Source organism: Octodon degus, unplaced genomic scaffold, assembly GCF_000260255.1.
Source record: "Octodon degus isolate 3935 unplaced genomic scaffold, OctDeg1.0 scaffold00132, whole genome shotgun sequence".
NCBI classification, from domain to species: Eukaryota; Metazoa; Chordata; class Mammalia; order Rodentia; family Octodontidae; genus Octodon; species Octodon degus.
The window spans coordinates 6,623,329-6,643,686 of record NW_004524708.1 but is presented as its reverse complement, the minus strand read 5'-3'; the positions used below and the strand labels follow the sequence as shown (position 1 = coordinate 6,643,686).

The window sequence follows — 20,358 nt, the reverse complement described above, 5'->3', positions numbered from 1 at the left end:
GCTCTCCCGGGAGCGGCCCGGGGCTGCACCGGGACCGGCGCCTGCCCGCTCCGCGCTGCCCTCGGCCTCGCCCCGGGCCCGGGCGGATGAGCCGTGCGCCTGGGGGACATGGAAGCGCTGACGCTGTGGCTTCTCCCTTGGATCTGCCAGTGCGTTACGGTGCGGGCCGACTCCATCATCCACATCGGTGAGCGCTGCAGGCGGCCGGGCTAGGGCTGGGCGAGGGCCGAGCAGAGCCGCGAATGCGCGGCGAGCAAACTTGGCGGCTCCCGGGGCCCAGGGGCCCGGCGGGCGGTGCTCCCTGAAGGGCCGCGCCGCGCCGCCCCGCGGAGGAGCAGTGCACGGGCCGCGCCACGCTCCCCGGGGCGCCTGGGTCCGAGCGGGGCCCCGCGGCCTCTGCTCACACTCCCGGCCGTGGCTACGGGGGTCGCCGCGGTAGGGGGCGCGTGTAGATCCGCGCCGGGCGAGGGGCCCTGGAGCGCAGCTCCGAGGCGCCGGTGCTGGGGGCGCATAGGGCCCGGGGCTCTCCAAGTTGGCGGAATAAGATGGGAGAGGCCGGTCCGGAGCTGAGTGTGACCGTGGATGGGTGTTGTCAGCGTGTGTCTCAGCGTGTGCACCTGGCACCGTGTCGGTGTCACTGCGAGAGGGCGTTGGGGAGTACGGAGCCAGGCGAGCGTGTGTTGGTGCGCGCGACGCCGCCAGCCTGTTAGAGTGGACTAGGTGTCTGCCTGCGCCTGGCGTGTGTCGGTGAGGGTGTGTGTGTGTGCATCAAGGGTGGCGACTGCAGCCCAGTCCTGGACAGTCCCGGAGTTTCGGCGGGTCCCAGTCTCCGGGGCCAGAGTGTGATCCGGGTGTTGGGGGTCGAGGGAAGAGGTGAGGTAGGGGCGTGAAGAAACGGATGGGGGACAGGACCGAGGGGAAGGGGCGCAGCAGCAGGCGGGAGTTGGGAGCAGCGCGGCTGGAATCCCGAGAAGTTGGGCCAGGTTGGGGGGCCGACACGGCCGCTGTGGGGGAGCCCTTGCGCAGTCGCCTTTCCGGAAGTTGGGAAAGACCAGCAGGCCCAGAGAAACTGGGGGCTGGGAGGTGCGAGGAGGAGGCAGAGGTGACGGGACAGGCAGGGCTCAGGGTAGCATGGAGTGACGAGGGAATCGGCGAGGATAGGAGAACTGCGATGTACCCCTCAGGGCCCAGGCCCCCGAAGCTGCTTCCCGCCCCGGGGTGGCGCGGGTCCTGCGGTCGGCAATGCGGCTCCGAGTGTCGCGAGGAACCCAGGACCCGGGCCTCTCTCCTCCTTCCCAGCTCTCAGCTCTGAGGACATTGTGTCAAGTCGTGGGACCTCCGGGACCCTGGGGTCTGCAGGTGGGTGGAGTGGGGACTCCCTAGCTGCCCAGGCTGCAGGGTCTGCCCCGGCAAGGCACACCTGCCACCACCGCGGGCGCAGAGACCGCGGAAGCAGCGCTCAGCGTCGGAGGGCGCCCCGGAGGGGCAACGGGGTACTAGAGGATCCTCGCGTCAGCCACTCTTTCTGAGATGCTCAGGGGCTGGAGTGAAGTGTGCTGGGGAGGAGGATCTATGGGACGGTTCTGTCCTCACTCCCTCACCATGCATGCAGGAAGACGAAGCCGGAGGGCAGGAGAGCGGGGCAGTAGTCCAAGGCGCCAGGCCGGTCGGCGTCGCGATCATCTGAGGCCCTGTGCCCACCGAAGACTCCTCTGCCGGGCGAGCCCGCTATGGTCTCTGCGCTCAGCTCTGTCGGCCGGGCACACGCTGAGAAGGAGGCATCCTTGGACACAGCCCTCCCCAGAACTTTCTGGCTGCTGGGATGGGACTTAGGAACATTCGGGTGTTGTTCCAGGCCACCTCAGCCTGACACCGTCTATGGCACTGGGAATGGCTGGTACATGTGCTGCCGTGGGTGTGACTGGTGGTTGCATGGGTGATGTGCCTGACTAGCATCAACTGTGTGCATATGTGTGCAAGGGCTGGGGACATCCTATGTGAGTTATGGGGGACATCCTTACAGTACATGAAAATCCAAGCCCGACCTCTCCCAACCAAGTGGCTCTCGGTCCTGAGTCTCCTGACCTGAGGGGAGGGGCACGGTCTTCTCCAGACCTGGTTTTGACAGCTCTGCTCCTCCAGGTGCCATCTTTGAGGAGAACGCAGCCAAGGACGACAGGGTGTTCCAGCTGGCTGTGTCGGACCTGAGCCTCAACGATGATATCCTTCAGAGTGAGAAGATCACCTACTCCATCAAGGTCATCGAGGCCAACAACCCATTCCAGGCCGTTCAGGAAGGTAAGCAACCGCACAGCCCTGGGGAACAGCCGAGTCCCCAGTGTGCCTGGAGGGCCCAGTGCCACCCACAGGCAGCAGCGGCTTCCCGGGTCCAGAAGACAGCGAGCTACGAGGGAACATTCCGGGGAGGCTGCGCGCACGACGCCCCCCCCCCCCGCGGGGTGCGCACGCAGGCGGCATGAGCTCTTTGTTTCTCACGTGTTTGTGGGTGGGCGTGTCTGCGCTCTGGAGACCTGTGTGGCATCTCCCTCTCTGGTCCTCAGTGGCCTGGCGTCTTTTATGCCAGGAGCATCCACTGGCCAAGTCTGCCCTCTGCACTCTCTTGGCTTGCAGCCTGAAGGGTGCCCAGCGAGCTCTGAGGCCCGCACTCGATTGTACCTCTGTCTTGGCTTCTCCGTAGCTGCAATTCTTTTCCAGGTTCGGAGCAGCTGATTTCTTTGCCTCTGCCTGTGCCGGAGGTGGGCGCTGTTTGCCTAGGAAAGAAGTGGAGCTGGGCCAGGTCTGGCTGCGGGGAAATCCTAGCTCCCGTCTGAACCTCAGCCTCCTTCAGCCTGTGGTCGGGCTCCGCAGCAGGGGCAACAGGTGTGCGGCCCTGCCACCTCTCTGCTTTTCTTTCTTCTCTCCAGTCCCCTCCCCCTCACCTGGCTCTCTGCTCAGGAAGCCATGCTCCTCCCTGACACCTGCTTCATCAGCAGAACTCAGGGCTCCCTTTGTTCCCCATGTCTGGTCAGTTTGAGGCTCCACAATCATAAGCCCAGCTCAGAAACCTGTGCCCTGGGGTGCTACATTGGCTCAGCTGGGGAACGGGATGCAGAAATCCCTCCCAGGAGGAGCATCGGGGTGAGGGACTGACTCCTCTGCTGCCGTGGGGCCACTCACTGGCTGCCAGGTTGCTGGGACCTAAGAGGAGAAGGTGACTCAGTCATGGATGTGGTCCAGAAGGTCAGAGTGGTGCTGGTAGGTCTTTCCTGGCAGAGAGGCCTTCTGGGGGTGTCCTGCTGCTGGGTGCATCTCTGAGGGTGGGGCCTGACTAGTGAAACCTAAAGGTCTTCGATGTCTTGGGGGAGGGCCTTTGTATAGGTCTGGAGTCTCAGGTGCTCTTTTGTGGTGTCAGTGTGTGGAGTGAGGCTGATGTCACCTGTTGTGGGAACTGCTGCTTGCTTTGGCAGATGTCTGTGTCTGGTGTCCACTGGCATGCAGGGTGGAAGAGTCCCTGCCTTTCTCTGGTTGCATCCCACGAGGAGTCTGGATGCCCTCTGCCCCTGGACTTCCTTTGTGGATGCCCTCATCGTAGGTCCTGGTGGGGCCCAGCCTTGGGGACCCTGCCTGAGATCTGCATCATGTTGGTGCCTTCTGCTGATCTCTGAGTGTTGAGTATCCATGCTCATTCGGTGCCTGCCAGTCCCCACCTGCTATTCCTGAGGGATGGAAGGTGCTGCTGCACTGCCTCAGGATAGGACTGAAGATGCGTGTGTATGTGTTCATGGTGGCTCCAGGCTTGGACCTTAGTCTCATTTTTTAACTTGCCAGTCAATGAAACAATTCAAACAATCAGGACAAGCCAAGCAAAACACAGGGCTGGCTTCTTGACCTTCATGCCCCAAATGCATGGTTGTTCTGATGGTGAAGGCTTCAACCAGGGGCCTTTTTTTGGGTTGACATCTTATTTTCTGGGTCTCAGTTTCTCTGTTTAAATGACTAGAAAATTGTCCTCTGAGGGTGGCAGTTTTCCTCTCAAAAGGGGAAGAGGGTGAGGTTCTCTGTGCTCGAGGGCTGGTAGTGGTGTGGGTCAAGAGCCGAGGGTCTGGTGCTGTCACTGGGCTGCCTGCTGCCTGAGGGGGAAAGCTTGTGTATTGTAGGGACATAAATCTACATTGTCCCCTGACCTTGCATGGGCTTTGGGAGCCTTTGAGGGGTGAGAGGAGCCAGCCCCTAAGGGCCTTCAAAGGGCAGAGTGGTGAGCACCCACTCAGCTGCCTGCTCCCTTTCTGGGCTGTGTTCTTTTGGGAGCTCATCCACCTGGTGGCCCAACCCCACCTCTCTCTGTGGGGCCTTGATGTTCATTACCACATTGGAGAGTAGACTTGGTGTGCGGGAGTGGCTGGCTTGGGCCTCTGCAGTGGAGGATCCCCTGTAAGCTCTGGGGGCCTGGGAATGGAGCCTCACTGCTCGTTTGGGTTGCTGTCGCCCAGAGAGCTGTTGCTGAGATCCTGGGGAAGCCTTGGCCGTGCTCTGAGCTCCCGTTTCCAGATCTGTTAAAAGGGTGCAAGATAACTGTAGCTCCTGAGATTATTGGGAGAATTATATGAGGGAGATGTGTATAAATTGCTCAGACAGGGAGGGCCTGTGGTGGGTGCTCTGTAAACACCAGTTCTCTCCCCGTCTCTGGCCCAGCCACGAGTCCTTCGCAGTGTCTCAGGTTGTTGATATTTCCAGCTGCTGTACAAGGCTTCGTAAGAGTGAATTCCTTGAGAGAGGACCCTACATGACCTTTTTGTTTCTTAGCTTTTATTCTTTTTCCTCCAGTTACAAGAGAAATGTATTACTACAATGGCTTGTATTGCTTTAAAAATGTAGAAAAGAAAGAGGCCAGTACATGGTCATCAGATAAAAATGTGGAAGGTGCCAGAAAGCGGAAAGCGTCCTGAGTTCTGCCACTGCTACCTCCTCCCAGTCCGTTTTCCTCCTGCTGTACAGCATGGATGCAGAGGGCCTTGTTGGGATCATTTGTATGTCCTGTTTTCCATTCATTTGCCATGTCATTGGCTTTTTCAAAATCTGTGAACTATCTGAAACCTTATTTTTGGTAGTTGCCTATGTTTTCCAATATGCAGTGTTTTAAAGAAATGAAATCATTTATGCTGATCTATACATAATTAAGTATCCATGAAGAAAACAAGAAACTACTGGGAGGGGGGAGACTATGTTGACTCTGATACTTATACTTTTTTTCTTCTTTGTTTTTGAGACAAGATCTCACTGTGTAGCCCAGGCTGACCTCCAACTCATGGCGATCCTTCTGCCTCAGCTTCTTGAGTGCTGGGATTATAGGCATGTGCCACCATGCCCAGTTTATACTGTAATTTCTCCAGGCTGATTTTGTAAAAGTTGCTTACAGACGATGCCTCTTAAGATGGTTAGACAATCCATGTCAAGGAACGGGTCACATTTAATATGTGCTTGATGAGGATTTAAAGTTAGGAAATAATAACACAGCAAGGACATTGTAGTCTCTCAAATGTACCTTAGGTTTAGCTGGAAAAGTCCGTCTTACCCAAGCAGTACAAAAATTTGTCTTCCTGATACAAGAAGAGCTACTAATTTGTTAAGTAAAAAAAGAATGCATTGTGCTTGAAGTGCCTGCTCAAGTGAAGGATTATAGAGATGCACAAAAGGATAGGCCGAGCAGGAGGCCTCGCTTGCTGTGGGCTTGTGTGTGAGTAAAGGATGAGTGTTATTGAGTGCGCTGTGTCACACTTTGGAAAGAGCAGCTGAAGGAGGAGGCAGAGGCCAGGAAGCGTGAGAGCCAGGTTCTTTTCATTTCTGTAGGGACAGGAAGATCACAGCCTTACCCAGGTGCATCCCAGAGCCCTGAGGGTCCCCACCATCATCCCACCCACTCAGCTGGGATAATTTTCTCTTGACATGGAAACAGATTTCATCCCAAAGTGAGTTGGTTTAAACAACACAAGTGTGCAGGGATGCAGCACCTGTAATCACAGCACTTGAGAGGCTGAAGCAGGAGGATCATTGCGAGTTCGAGACCAGCCTGAACTGTACAGGGGAGACCCTGTCTCAAAAAGACAAAAACCAAACCAAACCAAACCACAAAATTCCCTCCCTCAAAACCCACAAGTGTAGGCCTAACTCAATCTGGGCAGCATTGGTTTCCTGGGAAGCCCTGGGGGGAATAGGCCCTGTACAGCTTCCCAGTGCTGCCAGGCCCCCCTGTCTCCACGGCCTAGAAGGTGGCTCAGGTCCTTGCGTCTCCCACCTTGCTGCTCTCCCAGCTCCTCCTGCCACTCTTCTGTCTCCCTCCCTTTTCTGGGAGCCCTGGTGATTGTGCCCTGCCCCCCCCAACCCAGGGTGACCTCGCTATTTTAAGGTTGACTGATTTGCACGCTGACTTCTGTCTGCAACCTTAATTCCCCTTTGCCACGTAGTCTGGCATGTTCTCAGTTCCAGGCAGTAGCTCGCGGGTGTCCTTGTGGCCCATTAGTCTACCAGGTTGGCACACCTGTCTGTGCTCATGGTGGCAGAGCACATTGTCACCATGCGTGTTCTCTCCACTTCTGCATGGCTTACTGCACCCTGTTTGCTAGGCAGTGTCCTGTGTCTTTGCCAGGCAGGTTGGTGGCATCTGGGACAGCACTGTGCCTCTCGGTAGGCCTGTGGGGTCTCTGCATCTTTACTGTGTTGTCCAATGATGTGGTGACTTCTTCTCGGGCCCTCAGGCTGCTGCTGGTGATGATGCTTCAAGCTAGCAGTGGCTACGTATGTGGCTCCTGCTGGGCGTGGCTGGAGCCTGGAGCCTTTAGCCGGTACCCTGCAAGCCTGCATTGTGCAAAGGAGTGGTGTGGCACACATGGGCAGCCATACACCCACACACACGTATACTTCTTCTAAAGACTCAGTCCCCCAGGCCCCCCTTTTTGGGCTCAGGAGAGTCCCAGCTTGGGAGGTGGGGTACCTGGCACTAGGCACACGGGTGCCTCATGCCAGGCATGTGGTAGGCCACGGGCCTGTGGGACATTTGTTCCCCTTGCTGCCTCTGCGCTTTCACTGTCCCTATTCCTTGTGCCATGTGGATTTAACCAGCTTCCACCTAGAACATCATGTTGGGGCCGTTTCCCCAGCTTCTAATGGACACAGAGAAAGCCATCTGGGGGATGCTCAGCCTGGCTTGCAGGGGTGGGCAGATAATCTTCCCATGTTGTTTATATGGAAAGTTTGATCACGGTGGTGGAAAGCTATCACAGGTCCCCAGAAAATGCTGTCCCCTAACAAGTCAGCATGTTGTGTTGGCACTTCCTCTCCTCAAACCTTCCCAACCCAGTGCAATCCCTGAATGGGATTCTGCTTGGACTTGCTACCCAGAGCCTTGCTTATTTGTCACTAGACCTTGGTTTTATTCTGCATTTCCTATTGTATCAGTCAGCCTGGGTTAAGTTATGCTTAGTAACAAACAGTCCCAAATTTTAGTGGGTAAATTGCTCCCATTGTGAGTCAGCTGGGTACTGGCTTTCAGGGGCACTCAGAGGTTTGATAACTGCTAGTTTCAGGGCCACACGGGGAGAGACTTGGTGGAGGCTCAGTCCAGATGTCACCTCCATTGCTTCTGTTCTGCCCCAGTGACCAGAACTCGCGGTGTAGTCACAGCCTACCAAAGGCACACCAGAAGTATTGTCCTACTATGTGCAGGCATTTAGCAGAAGTGGAGACATTTGGGAGACAGCATGGCACCTACTTCCTATCTCTGTCAGCACTCCTGTTTCCTTGTGACTCATGACAACAACAGCACCCAAAAAAAACAAAATATGAAAACCATGTGGCGGTGCATGCCTGTCATCCCAGCACTTGGGAGGCTGAAGCAGGTGGATCACTCTGAGTGCAAGGCCAGCCTGGGCTATGTAGCGAGACCCCCATCTCAAAAAGCAACAAATCATCTCGTACTCTGAGTAATTCATTTAAAGATAACAATACTCAATAATACATGAATCATTGTTACTCCCCTGTGTTCTTGTTCTGAAAAAAATTTTTTCTCTAAAAAGTTAAAATTTAAAAACGAGCAAAAAACCAAATCAAAGCATTTGGGGCACTGCATCCTGGTTGGGGCCAGCTCATTTCTCCCGTCCATCCTCCTTGCATGTCCCTTTCCCTGTGTTCCTGCAGGCTTCCTGGTAGCCCTTGGTGTCATGCCCACTGGTGTGCTTCTGGTCGTTGTACATGGGGCCTGGACAGACCCAGCCCTCCGGAGCTTGAGCTCAAACTTTCTCAAGGGCCAAGGGCCAGAGGCTGGTGTGTGTGTGTGTGTGTGTGTGTGTGTGTGTGTGTGTGTGCCTGTGTGTGTGTTTGGTTCCAGATCCACAGGCCCAGCGAGGTCAGGGTTTGTCTGGGAGCTGTGTGCAGAGTGGCCCGCAGGGTCAGTGATGCTCTGCTGCATTCTTCAGAAATGCTGGGGGGCGGATGGGATCTGTTCTTAGTGCAGGAATGTTAGCTGGGTGCAGTACTACTGCCAGCGTTAGCCAGATCTGACTGCTGTACAGTGTATGTACGTGTCACGTTAGATGGGAAAAACATGCATAGCTGCATGTGCAGATAAGATAACTTTGCGACACAAAATGAGAGATGGGCTTGGGGCCAGATCACCTCAGCAGATCAGCCCCAGTGCCCACCTGTGGCTGGCTTGGCTGCTCTGAGCTTGCTGTGGCCTCTGCCTGTGGGGTGGGGACCCCTTATTGTATGGGCCTGTATCTAGGGCACTGAGCCCAGGAAGGAAGCGGGGTCTGTACCCACCATCTCCCCCTTGTGGGTTCCCTGGGGCTCTGGGTTCTTGGCAAGAGGTTTCCTGGCTGCAGCTTAGGCTGGGGGTGGGGAGCGGCTGGTGAGGTAGCCCCTTCTGCTGTTCCTGGGTGCATGTTTAGTGAGGAAGTCAGGGTTCCCAAGGAGGAAAGTCAGAGGCCACCAGTGTGGGCCCAGGGCCAGCCCTAGGACGTCAGCCCCAGCCTGCCTGCCTTGTCCCCTTTCTTGCCCCTCTGCCAGGGACCAACGGGCCATGAGGTGTTGCCCTGTCTTGGGCACCCTGGGCTCCCATTCCTACCCTGCTGTGCCTAGCAGGTGGCCTCAGTTTCCCCTATGATACAGGGTGACCACACAAGACACTGCCATGGGGTGGGCTGGGCAGCTGTCTGAAAGTCCCTGGCCCAGGGCCAGGCAAGGCAGCTTGGGCCTGGAGGTAGTGCGGCTGTGTGTCACAAACCCTGGTGGCCCCAGAGAGTCTGAGGGCCTCCCCCAAACCCTGAGGACAGTTGTGGCTTGGAGCAGAGCCCCAGCCTTTCTGGAAGTCTCAGAAGAGCAGCGGGAGGCTGGCCCTGATTGTGTGGCTCCTGTGGAGGTGGCCTGGAGCCATCTGTGCACCAGGCTCGGGCACCTGCCACCTGTCACTGTGTGGTGTTTTAATTTCTCAGCAACTTGCCTGCTAAGTACACAGAGTGACCAGGACCTGGCATCAGGTGAATATACCTTGTCCTATTTGTTAGAAGGCGTTGGGCAGGTCTGGGTTTGAATCCCAACTCTATGCCTGATTAGTTGTATAGTCTTGGGAGACTGAGATGGGAGACTGGCAAGTCTGAATCTAGCCTGGCAACTTAGGGCTTTAGTCAGGCCCTGCCTACAAAAAAAAAAAAAAAAAAACGGGCTGGGGAGGCAGCTCAGTGAGAAGGCCCTGGGTTCCATCTGTAGAACTGCAGAAAACAAAAGGAAATGTCACTTCCTCACTCAGAGCCTACCTCTCCACGTCTGCAACCTTGGCTGGCACCTAGGGCTGAGGGTGGCTGTGCCTATCACAGAGCCCTGGTGGGGTGGTGTGACATTGCTCTATGTGAGTACCTGGGTCCAGCTTGGGGTCTGCTGGGCACCTGGCAAGGCTTCTGGGGCTGAGGGGGGGTTGGTGGTTAGGGTTGCATGGGGCACTGTGTCCCTGTCCCTGGGTGCTGGGCCTGCTGGGTGGGCAGAGCTGAGGTGGGGCCTGAGGAAGCTCAGGTTGGACCCCTGGGTGCGCCATGTAACCTGGGCCAAGCTCCCTGCCCTGGCTGTGTGCACATGGGAGTGTGCAGGTGTGCGGATCCCTGTGGTGCCCCTGGGAGCCCTGATCCCCCCCCCCGACTCCTTTCTGGGCAGCAGAGATCTGAGTTCTGATGCCAGCATTGGGTGGGCCTGGCAAAGCGAAGGCCAGGCCGCCTAGGACCCTGAGGTGTCTTGGGCTGAATGTTTGACAGGAGCCCTGACCTCTAGCATGATGACCTTTGGATGTGGGGAAAATAAGGTTTCCATGCAGTTCAGGGGCCCAGCCATGGCGTTAGAGAGACCCCAGGGAGCTGCCCTTCCACTCCGCTGTGGGAAGGACACAATGAGATGAGCCACACACAGACCAGGCAGAGTGCCTTCCGAGGTACTGACCACACCAACACCTTGGCCTGGGGCTTTTGGCCTTTGGAGTGGAGCACCCTTGGCACCCTCACTTGGCTGGGCCTGCTGGCTTGGGCTTCCCTCCCAGGCCCTCAGTGCCTGGCATACTTGAGTACGGTGTCTGGAGAGTGAAATTTTGGGAGCTGAAGGTTTGTGTATGCCTGAGGATGGGCGGTGTTGATCTCTGACCCCTGTGTATACTGGGCCAGGCTGTTCCTCCCCACAACCTTTAAGCATTTCAACACAAGCACCATGCCCCACCCAGAAGTTTCAGGGCATGTAATCTGGAGCCTGTTTATTTCTTACTCTCCCCCTCCCCCCGCCTTTTTAAAATGTATTTGGTACAGGTCTCATTATGCAGCTTGGACTCATAGCGATCCTCCTGTTTTCAACCTCCCCATCGCTGGGGTTACAGGTGTGCACCACCATGCCCAGACTCGGTGGCTGGCTCAGTGCACACAGGGGCAGGGCTGGTATGGCATGTGGTTCTGGGGGTCCCCGTGCTTGCCTAAGCAGGCACTTAGTCTGCTGAGCTATCTCTCTGGCATTAAGTGCATGTTTCTTTAGGGTTTCAACCTCAGTTTCTCACCTGTCAAGTGGGATCACCCACTTCTAGCTGGGCGATTATTTTGAGGTTCCAAAGCAGCAGGGTCTCTCCAGTGGGTCACCTACATACAGTAGGTGCCCACGTGTCTCTGGGGGTTGACCCTGTACGAGGCACTGTGGCCACAACAGACCGGGGCCCAGCCTCAGGGATCTCGGGTCCAAGCCAGGCTCCATGGAGACAGCCGGCCTGCATGAGTGGCTGCTTGCCCTTGTGTGGTTCTCTCTGGGCTCAGGTGTAGCTGCTGGCTGGCAGCCCTTGGTGACTGCGTGGCCTTCTTGCCTGGCTGCCAACGAGGCCTGGGTAACGGGTCTGTTGCTGTCATTTCTTTCCCTGCAGCTCTGGGCTGTGCCCTGGTTCAGACCGTACTTTGGCCACACACAGAGGGGTTCCCTGGCCAGGCCCTGCTCCATCCTCGGGTCCCTGGCCCTGCCCTGGGTGCTTTTCCCTGGGTGGTTCTAGAGAGAGGATGCAGGAAGCCAGGCATTGCTGACTGCAGGACAAGGGTCCCCAGAGACGGGCATCTCCCGCTGGCTGTCACACGGCCTTTCCTGACTCAGGCCATGGCCACTGGGCACCTGCCGAGAGCCAGGCAAGCTCTGAGCTGACACTGGCTTCCGCTCCTTTGAGGACTATTTCTTCCCTTCTCACCAGTGCCTCGGAGTGGTGGAGAGGGGCTTCATGCGTGTTCTAATTCATAATTTCACAGTAATTTAAAAAACTGAAGATATTGGTTTTCTTTTTATTAGTGAGATGGTGGCAGCCAGTAAAGCCCACTGTCCTTTTATAATCGGATTTAAACTGTTTTAATTATACAGCCCATATTCTCCCGGTAACATACCATCTCTGTGAGTTAATGGGCTTTGAAATCTTCCTTTGTTTCATATGCTGTAGATACAGATTTTTTGTTAAATGATTTATTTTATACATAGAAATTCAAGAAATTAGCTAGGAGGCGGCAAAAGATGATCGTGGGGAGGTCCTGTTATGTTAGAAGATGGCTAATAAATGCCTGCAGAAGCCCTTACCTCAGTTTCTGGTTGGGCTTTAGAGCACATTATCTCTGAAATGTGTGGTTTTAAGAGCCCAGGTGATGCACAGTACAGAAAAGGGGGGTACAGCTGAGAGGCTGCTCTGTGGAGGCTTCCAGTGTGAATATTAGAAAGGAAAGGCCCACCCACCATCACTCACCCAGTCATCTGTCTCTGCATCATTCCACCCACCATTCATCCAATCATTTGTCAGTCTGTTCATCCATCCATGCATCCATCCATCCATCCATCCATCCATTCATTTACCTCCCCTCCATCCATCCATTCACCCACCCACCATCCATTCATTCATCCATCCAACCACCACCCATCCAGTCCTTTATCTGTCCACCAACCCATCTGCCACTCCCCACCACCTATCCACTCATCCCTCCATCTGTTTATCCAGCCATTCCCTGAATGTCCACTGAGGCCCTGGTCTTGAACCTGGGCCTACATAGCCAGGAAAGCCATGCGTCCTGGCTTTAAAGAACTTGGGCTTTGCAGAAGAACATTTATATATGTAGCTTTCAAAGAAGACTATCTCAGTGGTTAGAGCTTCCTGGGATTGGCTGCCTGGCAGGATGACAGCCCATGGTGCGCCTGTTGCTGATGCCCACCGTGCAGAAGGGTTGCCATGTACCAGGCTCTGGCTGCCCCAGGTGGGGGCAGTGGCCTTCTAGGATTGTGTGCAGTGCAGGCTGCCCTTCGAATCTCTTTTCTCTGGATGTCTCTCAGCCATGCTGGGCCCATTCTGGGACCAGCCTAGCCTGGCTGAGGAACTGGATTGGGTCCCTGGCCTGGCCTCTTCTGCCCACCAGTCAGTATCCTGGCCACCCCTGGGAACGCTGGGGGGATCGGCCAGGCTCCTCCAGCCACAGAGGAGCCCGTCACAGTCCTGCTGGCTCCTTGTGAGGCCCAGCTAGGTATGTGTGGAAAGGAAGGCCAGAGTTCAGCCTTGATTTCTTTCCCATCTCCCCTGAGCCTCCCTGACCTGGTGAGGTGTGGCTGGGGCTGGGACTACCAGTGCATGTGACCACGCGAGTTGCTGCCCTCCTGATTTCTGATGCCCCTGCATCAGTTCTCGGGGTGATGTGGCCTTCTCGGGGTTCTCTTCTGTCCTGCTGGCCTCCAGTTTCCAGGCCACATTCTTTGCTCATCCCATGATGGAATTCTGGAGTTAGTGCCCTGAATTCTGGATGCTGGCCCAGCCTGGGACCCCTGGCCTATAGCTGCAGGATGCGCCCCTCCCTACACCCCAGGATCCAGGTCTCCAAGTAGGGGCTCCTGGGCAGATGAGCTTTGAAAGACCCTGTTCTGGCCTCCAGCCCTGTCCACCAGGCAGGCATGTGACAGGACCCCCTCACCCCGACATCTGGCTACTGCAGCTTAGGCTCCACAGATATAAGTGCTGTGCCCACAGCGAGAGACCACATGTTGTGAAATGTGACCGAGGTTTCACGACACGTGGTCTCTTGCCGTGTGCCTGGTATTTATAGTTGACCGGGAGCTGCAGAGCTCTGGAGGTTGGGTGGGGTGGGATGCTCAGGCCAAGGGATAGGTGGGGGCTGCTGAGAAGCCACTGCCTGTGGTAGCCACCTGCATGGCCTTTCAAGTGACAGCTGCGGGGGGTGGAGGGAACCAGAGTGTCGTCCAGATCTCAGTGTGAACAGCAGGACTGTCTCCCTCTCTGGAGAGCACCCTTCCTTTAGTCTGCTTGTTTGGAGGCTCTTGCTTTAAGAGTGGACCTGGGGGATTGAGGGTGGAGGCTTAGTAGGCAAGGGGGCCTCGCGAGGCATGGGGTATGGCAGCATGGACACAGGAACAGTGTGTGTGAGCTCTGGGAGAGTCCAGGTCGGAGTGTGCCAGTGAGGGTACCTGCCCCAGGAGGGCTCCTCAGAGGTGGAGGACCCAGGCAGTTGGGTTCGTCGGTGGAGAGAACCACAGGACTGCGTTGGGATTGAGACAGGGTGGGTTTCACGGTGCCTTTGTCTCAAGTAGGACTCAGCAGGGTGGGCTGGGCGGGCAGGGAGCAGGGCTGGCTGTGCCTGAGGGCCAGGGGTCACCGACTTGCATCCAGACAGCGCCACTCCACTGTCTCAGGCCTGGACTGCCCTTGTGCTTTGTGGGCTCAAGCTCTGGCTTCTCTTGTTCTTTCCTTCTTCCCTTCCTCCCTCCCTGGAATTGAGTGTTATCAGCATTGGTGGCATACAAGTATACTCCCAGTACTCCTGGAGGCGGAGGGAGGAGGATTCCAAGTTCAAGCCCAGTTTGGCCATTTCTTTTAGTACCAGGATTCAAACTCAGGACCTTGAGCTTGCCAGACAGGTACTTATGCTTCTGTGCTATATCCCCAGGGCAAATTGAAACTTTATTTATTTATTTTTTTTTCTGGTACTGGCGATTGAACTCAGGCCCTTGCGCTTGCTAGGCAAGCTCTTAGTCTACCGAGCTATCTCCCTGGCTCTCAGCTTGGCTATTTCATTGTCTTACTTAGATCATGTCTTAGAAATTCACAAGGGCTGGGGATTTTCTCAGTGCAAAGGCCCCAATATCAGTGTTGGGGGAAAAAAGGCCCCCTGTGGATGGTTTCAAGAGTCAGTGACTTTCACTTGTGAGCTTCCTGGGTATATACCTGTCCTGGCTCAGGCCCAGGAGGAGATCTGGGGCTCTCCTGCCCCTCCTGTCTCCTGGCAGCACCCCCCTCCCTGTTCATCCCCTTGCTGCCAGAGCCTGCCCTGGACCACTTAGAGTATCATGCTGTCACCCACTCTCCATTCACCACTGTGGACCCCTGCCCTGCTTTTACGACGCAGACATCAACCCCACACTGCCTGTGCCCCATTTCCACCAGTACCTTCAGAAGGGCAGGATCACCATCCAGGGGTCCACTTGATACAGGGAGAAAAACTGATCTCAGGTGGGTGACCTCCAAATGACATAAAGAAAAATGATCTCCTGACCTGACCTGCGCGAGTTCGTGTTCTCTAAAACTGAAGAATAAATTTTAGAAATAAATGGAGGTTATGAGCAGAATACATTTATTGAGGGAAAGAAAGCTCATGTCCAAGAGAGGGACAGGAGGGGGACCAGAGTGGATTGTTCCTGGGAAGTTTTCTCTTCCAGGAACTTTTATAGAGGAAAACCATGTGGTGAGGTGGGTCTAAGGTGGTAGAGAGGATGGGAACTCGCTTAGTTGGGCATGGGGTGGGACAAAACTTTGGTTAACCAATGAGATTAAAGCACCATTGATCAGGTAAAACTGATTAAATCCAGGACCAAATGTGGAAGCGAGTCACATAGCAAGGGGGCATGAATATGGGACAGGGTCTCTTCCTGTTGGGGGCTGGGCTAGTGACTCATTTGAGCTCTTTCAAGGTGATTGATACCTGTTTAGGATATCAATCCCTAATACCCATCCCTAGGGAAGTGTGTAGCTGTGTTTCCTTTTTGTCTTGGTCTTCAGGTGTGGCCCATATGGAAGTGTCTGTCTCTTCCCGTTTGCAAAGTCACCTTGTCTTCCATCTTGTCTCCTTGAGGGCCTGACACTGTCTAACTGCCTGTAATATTTCTATCTCATTTGCTGCCTGCAACACCCTCTCTGGCTATGTCTGCTGGCAGGGGCTCCACCCACACTGGGTCCCTGGGTGTCTAAGTACCCCTGAGCTGTTGCCAGGCCCTGGCCTGGGCAGTGTCTCATGGCCTCACACGGGGGCTGCTTGGCATTTCCTCCATTGCCTCCCCAACGACATCACCTGCTTTGTCAGTGAGGTGATGCTGCTGTTGCCTCCTGGGGTGACCTGTGAGTCATGGGGGTGGGGGTGAGTTGAGCATCCTGCAGCCAGCCCTGGAACATGGCTCCCCAGGAACAGTGGATTGTGGTCATGGCTGTGGGCAGCACTGACTGACCTCCGGGTCCACGCTCAGACAGGCAACTGACCAGCATGGCTCTCAGAAGCAAGGCTCCCAGGGGCCCTGCATTAGCCTCTGGCTCATTTGTCCCCCTCCTCTGATGACCCCAGCAGCTCTAAGACTTCTGAGAGCTCAGGACTCCAGAGGCTCATGGGAGAGGGACACAGTTGCTCGTTGGTATCTGGCTGGAGCCAGGCACTGTGCTGGGGCCTGGGGCCAAGGTGGGAGGGCTTACCTTTGTGTGGAAAGGAGGCCAGAGGCAGCCCTTTGAGGCAGCCTGGTGGGATCAGTAAAGATCCCTGAGCTTCTCATTGGTAACAGGGGCATAGTTGCAGGCCCTACCTTCAGGCTGTTTTAAATTTTTGTGGGTACAGGTCTTACCTGCTAGGGGGGGTGCTCACCACCTCAAGCTATCTTGCACCCCTCTGTGCTGTGAGGAGTCTAAGGTGACTCTTACCTGGCCCTAGGACCTCATGAGAGGGGTGAGGGAGAGGGGAGGGTGCGGGCACAGCTGTGCTGGACAGAGCAGTAAAGAAGGGAACAACAGGACAGCCCAGTAGCTCTGGGGCACGCTCGGCTGCTGACTGTGACACCTGTGGTGCTGGGCTTGACCATGGAGAGTAGAGGAAGCACCCTGGCAGTGTTGGTGGCCATAATTAATTGTGGTGCTGGGGTACTCAGCCTCCCAGATGAATACCAGCCAGAGTACCTTTGGTCACAAGGGGCAAGGATCCAACATACCCTGGTCTTTGACAAAGGGGATTCAGGAAAGGTTGGATTGTATCTTTTGTGACTGACTGATTCAATTTTTTTTCCTTCCTTCCTTCCTTCCTTCCTTCCTTCCTTCCTTCCTTCCTTCCTTCTGTCCTTTTTTTTTTTTTTCGTCCTTCCTTTCCCTCTCCCCATTCCTTGTTCCGCTTCCCATTTGAATATCCTCTTCCACGTCCCAGTATCTGTTTTTTTTTTTTTTGTCATACTCATTCTCTACCTCAGCTACTCTTCCTGCTTGGCAAAAACAATGGGGAAAAGTGATCACACTCCCTGTCTACCCCAAGGGAGAGGTTCTCAGAGGACTCTGATTGGCTCAGTCAGGGGGTCTTGTGTGCCCAAGAACCAATCAGTGCTACCAGGTACAGGAATGACCTGATTGGTCTATCCTGGGTCATGTGCCCACCTGAGACCCAATCGGCACTTTCAGATACAGGGATAATCTAATTGGCCCATTTTGAATCATGTGTCAAATACCATGTGCCTCATTCCTCTGAGACCATGTGATCATGTGGAGTTGGAGAAAGTTTTTGAAGGATAGGAAGGGTTGTTAGTTGGATAAGGAGACTGATTTTGCTGACCAGTATGCGTCATTCAGCATGGATGTGCTAGCAGTGCTTCTTGCTTGGCACTCTGGTTGTTGGCCTTGTGCTCCTCCCTGTTGTGTCCAGGGCCACACCTGGTGATGGGTGTTTCTCTCACAGGACAAAGCTCAGAGCCTCCCAGTCCACCTGGAGCTGCACCCACCTGAGGTGTGGACCATCCTGCACATACGTGGCTGTCTGCTGGTCGAACTGTGTGTGTGTGTGTGTGGGGGGGGTTTGTGTGGCTGGGCAGGCGCGGGGGGCTGCTGCATGTCAGAATCTTTCTAGAAACGTGTGCGGGTGAGTGGGCGACGCTCCAGTGAGATCATGCAATTGTCAGGAACAGTTTATAGCTGTGTTCCCATGGAGCCAGGCCTGGTTATGACTCCGCATGTTGCTGCCTGGCAAATGAGGTTTGTCACCTAATCACCATGCTTTAGTACCTGTATGAAAACCAGCCCAGGCGCTGTCTGACAGGGTGGCCCAGTGCTGTGGGCCCCCCAGGGGATGGTGGCCCTGTGGGGTGGGTGAGAAAATGTTCTTTTGTCCAGATGAGGAGGCCAGCCTTGGACACCTATGCAGAGTTCTTCTGCTGCCTGCTTGTGATGCAGTCAGAAACAGGGAAACTAAGCCACTTCCTTCCCCTTATTCAGGGGTGGGCACAGGCCCTCCCCTGCAGTTACCTGTGCTTAAGCTCGGGTGGTCCTGTTGATGCTTGGGCTGCAGAATATTAGTGCTGACACCAGTGAGAGATGACACGGGAGGTGCCTGGAGTCAGAGGTGGCTGACCTTTAAACACGCTAGCAGTTGTGCTGGACCTGGCTGGGCGGTGTCCTGGTAGGGTGAGTGCACCAGGTACTGTCAAGCCACAGCTGTGGTCTCTCTGGCTGGATGTTCACAGGCAGGCCTGTGCTCTTGATGGGGCCCATCCAGTGTGTGGCCAGAGAGCCTCAGCTTCCTCCTGTGGAGCATGGGCACTACCTTGCCCAGCATTTTGTGTGCACTTAGGTGGGACCCACATTTCTCCTGTGCCCCCAGAACCCAGTGCCAGTGGGCTTTGAAGGATGCTGAGGAGTTCGTTACATAGTAGGAGAAGGTACTCCAGGTACAAAGGCATAGACAAGAGGTCTGAAAACGTCTGATAGTTGATATAAGCCACACCCAGGAAGGGAGTGCACTCTTCACAGCTGAGCGAGGGACAGAAAGCCTTTCTAGGCCTAGAGGTCAGCACCCTTGGGGACCTGCTTCTTGTGTCAGGAGACAGTGGGACTGGTAGCTGATGAGTGCAAAGCCTGGGGAGTGGGAGAGGGCCGCCCCACCCAGCCTGGAGAATGTACTCCTTTTGCCCTGATAGCCATTGGCAATAATGAGGGAGAAGGAATGGTTATTTTAGTTATGTGCTCTCACCGCCTAATTAGAATTTTAATTGATACGTGAGCAGGTTACCACAGGCGCAAGCAGGGAAGGGGCTAGGTGGTTCTGGTCCTTAGTTGGGCAGATGGAGGGGCTGGGAGAGAAGCTTGGCCTTGAGCCATGCAGAGCCAGGCTGGGGCTTCCAGGGAGAGAGGGGGTTTTGTGCATGTACCCACCCAGCTTTCAACCTAAATGATAGAAGCTTCAAATTCATATTCACCCAATATTGACAGAGGCTTCCAAACAGCTCTGGCAGTGCCCCTCCCTCAAGGGAGGTGTAGAGGTGGAAATACATAGCTTATGGGTGAAACAAGAAGTTATCACAGAGCTTGAGGCAGGCTGCCCTGTCTGGCGAAGACAGAGAAGGCTTCCTGGAGGATACTTGCGCTGGGGTTTTAGAGCATGAATAGGAGTTGAAGAGAACACCTTTGTGGAGGGGGGCATGTTCGCCCAGGTGGCATCAGTGTGGGAGGGCAGGCTGTGAGGGCTGGAGGCGGCCGGGTGGAGTGTGGCCTGGGCTTCTGAGTGCTGTGTTGAGCAGGGGGGACTCAGGATGAAGGTGAAGTCTTTGTCCTCTGATGGGGGTCAGGAAGGTGGCAGGGCTAGGATTTTTTTTTTTTTTTTTTGCTCCGAATGCCTTCAGGGCAGGTTTGGGCTAGGGAGACTCCTGTTTGCAGCCTCTGGGCCTGGACACAGCCCAAGCCCAGCCCTGCTGCCTGGGCAACATGGGAACCCCTGTGTCTGCAGGAGCTGGGCTTCCTGGGCCAGGGGTCAGGATCTGGCCACCTAGGAGAGCTGCCCGGAAATGGGGATGGAGCCCTGAGAGCCCTCCAGGCTGCTCCCTCCCTGCGTGCCCCCTTGGGTGACTTCCTCTGTGGCTGGTGCTCCTGCACTCAGCCTTCAACCCCACTTCCGTACTCTCGGCAATCATACAGAGGCCTGTGTGCACGCATGCACACACAGCATATGCAGTACACGTACGTACTCACGTGCACACACATACATTCAGGTATACCACGTCAGCATAGTTCAGGAGCTGTTAGGAAGAATAAGGCCCTCCTGTGGAGGCGGATGGAGACAGGAGTGCGCACACACACACCCGCCCGCAGGAAGCTTGGAGTTTTATTTTACATTTTCATGTGTTTTTTTGTATAGAAACAATGCTGACTGAGGATTTATTCCACTGCATCTTGCTTATTTCCCCTGCAGCCTGTGTTGGTGTGAATTCATACAGACTCACTTTGATTTTATTTTATTCCTCTGAGACACAATCTTGCTATGTAGCCCAGGCTGGCCTTGAACTCATGGCGATCCTTCTGCCTCAAGCTCCCTAGTGCTAGATCACAGCATGTGCCACCCTCTCAGCAGCTGTCATGTTATAAACAGGGCCAAGAATGCAGTCCTTGTTAATATCTACTCCCCAGATTCTTCTCTTGATATTAGGGTCCTTCTAATTTTTCACAATGACAGAACATGTTTGGATGAAAATTCTCACACGTGTCTGAGTATTTTTCTAGGTGGGCTCCAGACTGGGCCTGTGCCTGGCTGAGCAGCGTGCAGA

The 20,358-nt window shown here is 55.2% G+C and overlaps 1 protein-coding gene across 1 annotated transcript in view; it reads left to right on the top strand.

The window, feature by feature from the left end:
• The first annotated feature begins 16 nt into the window (after positions 1-16).
• Grid1 (glutamate ionotropic receptor delta type subunit 1) overlaps positions 17-20,358 on the top strand; it is a 719,620-nt gene continuing 699,278 nt past the window's right edge. The window contains exons 1-2 of the mRNA XM_004641224.2: positions 17-187; positions 2,143-2,298. Coding sequence (XP_004641281.1) covers positions 109-187; positions 2,143-2,298 — 235 coding nt within the window. The 5' untranslated portion in view covers positions 17-108. The remainder of the gene's footprint in view (positions 188-2,142; positions 2,299-20,358) is intronic.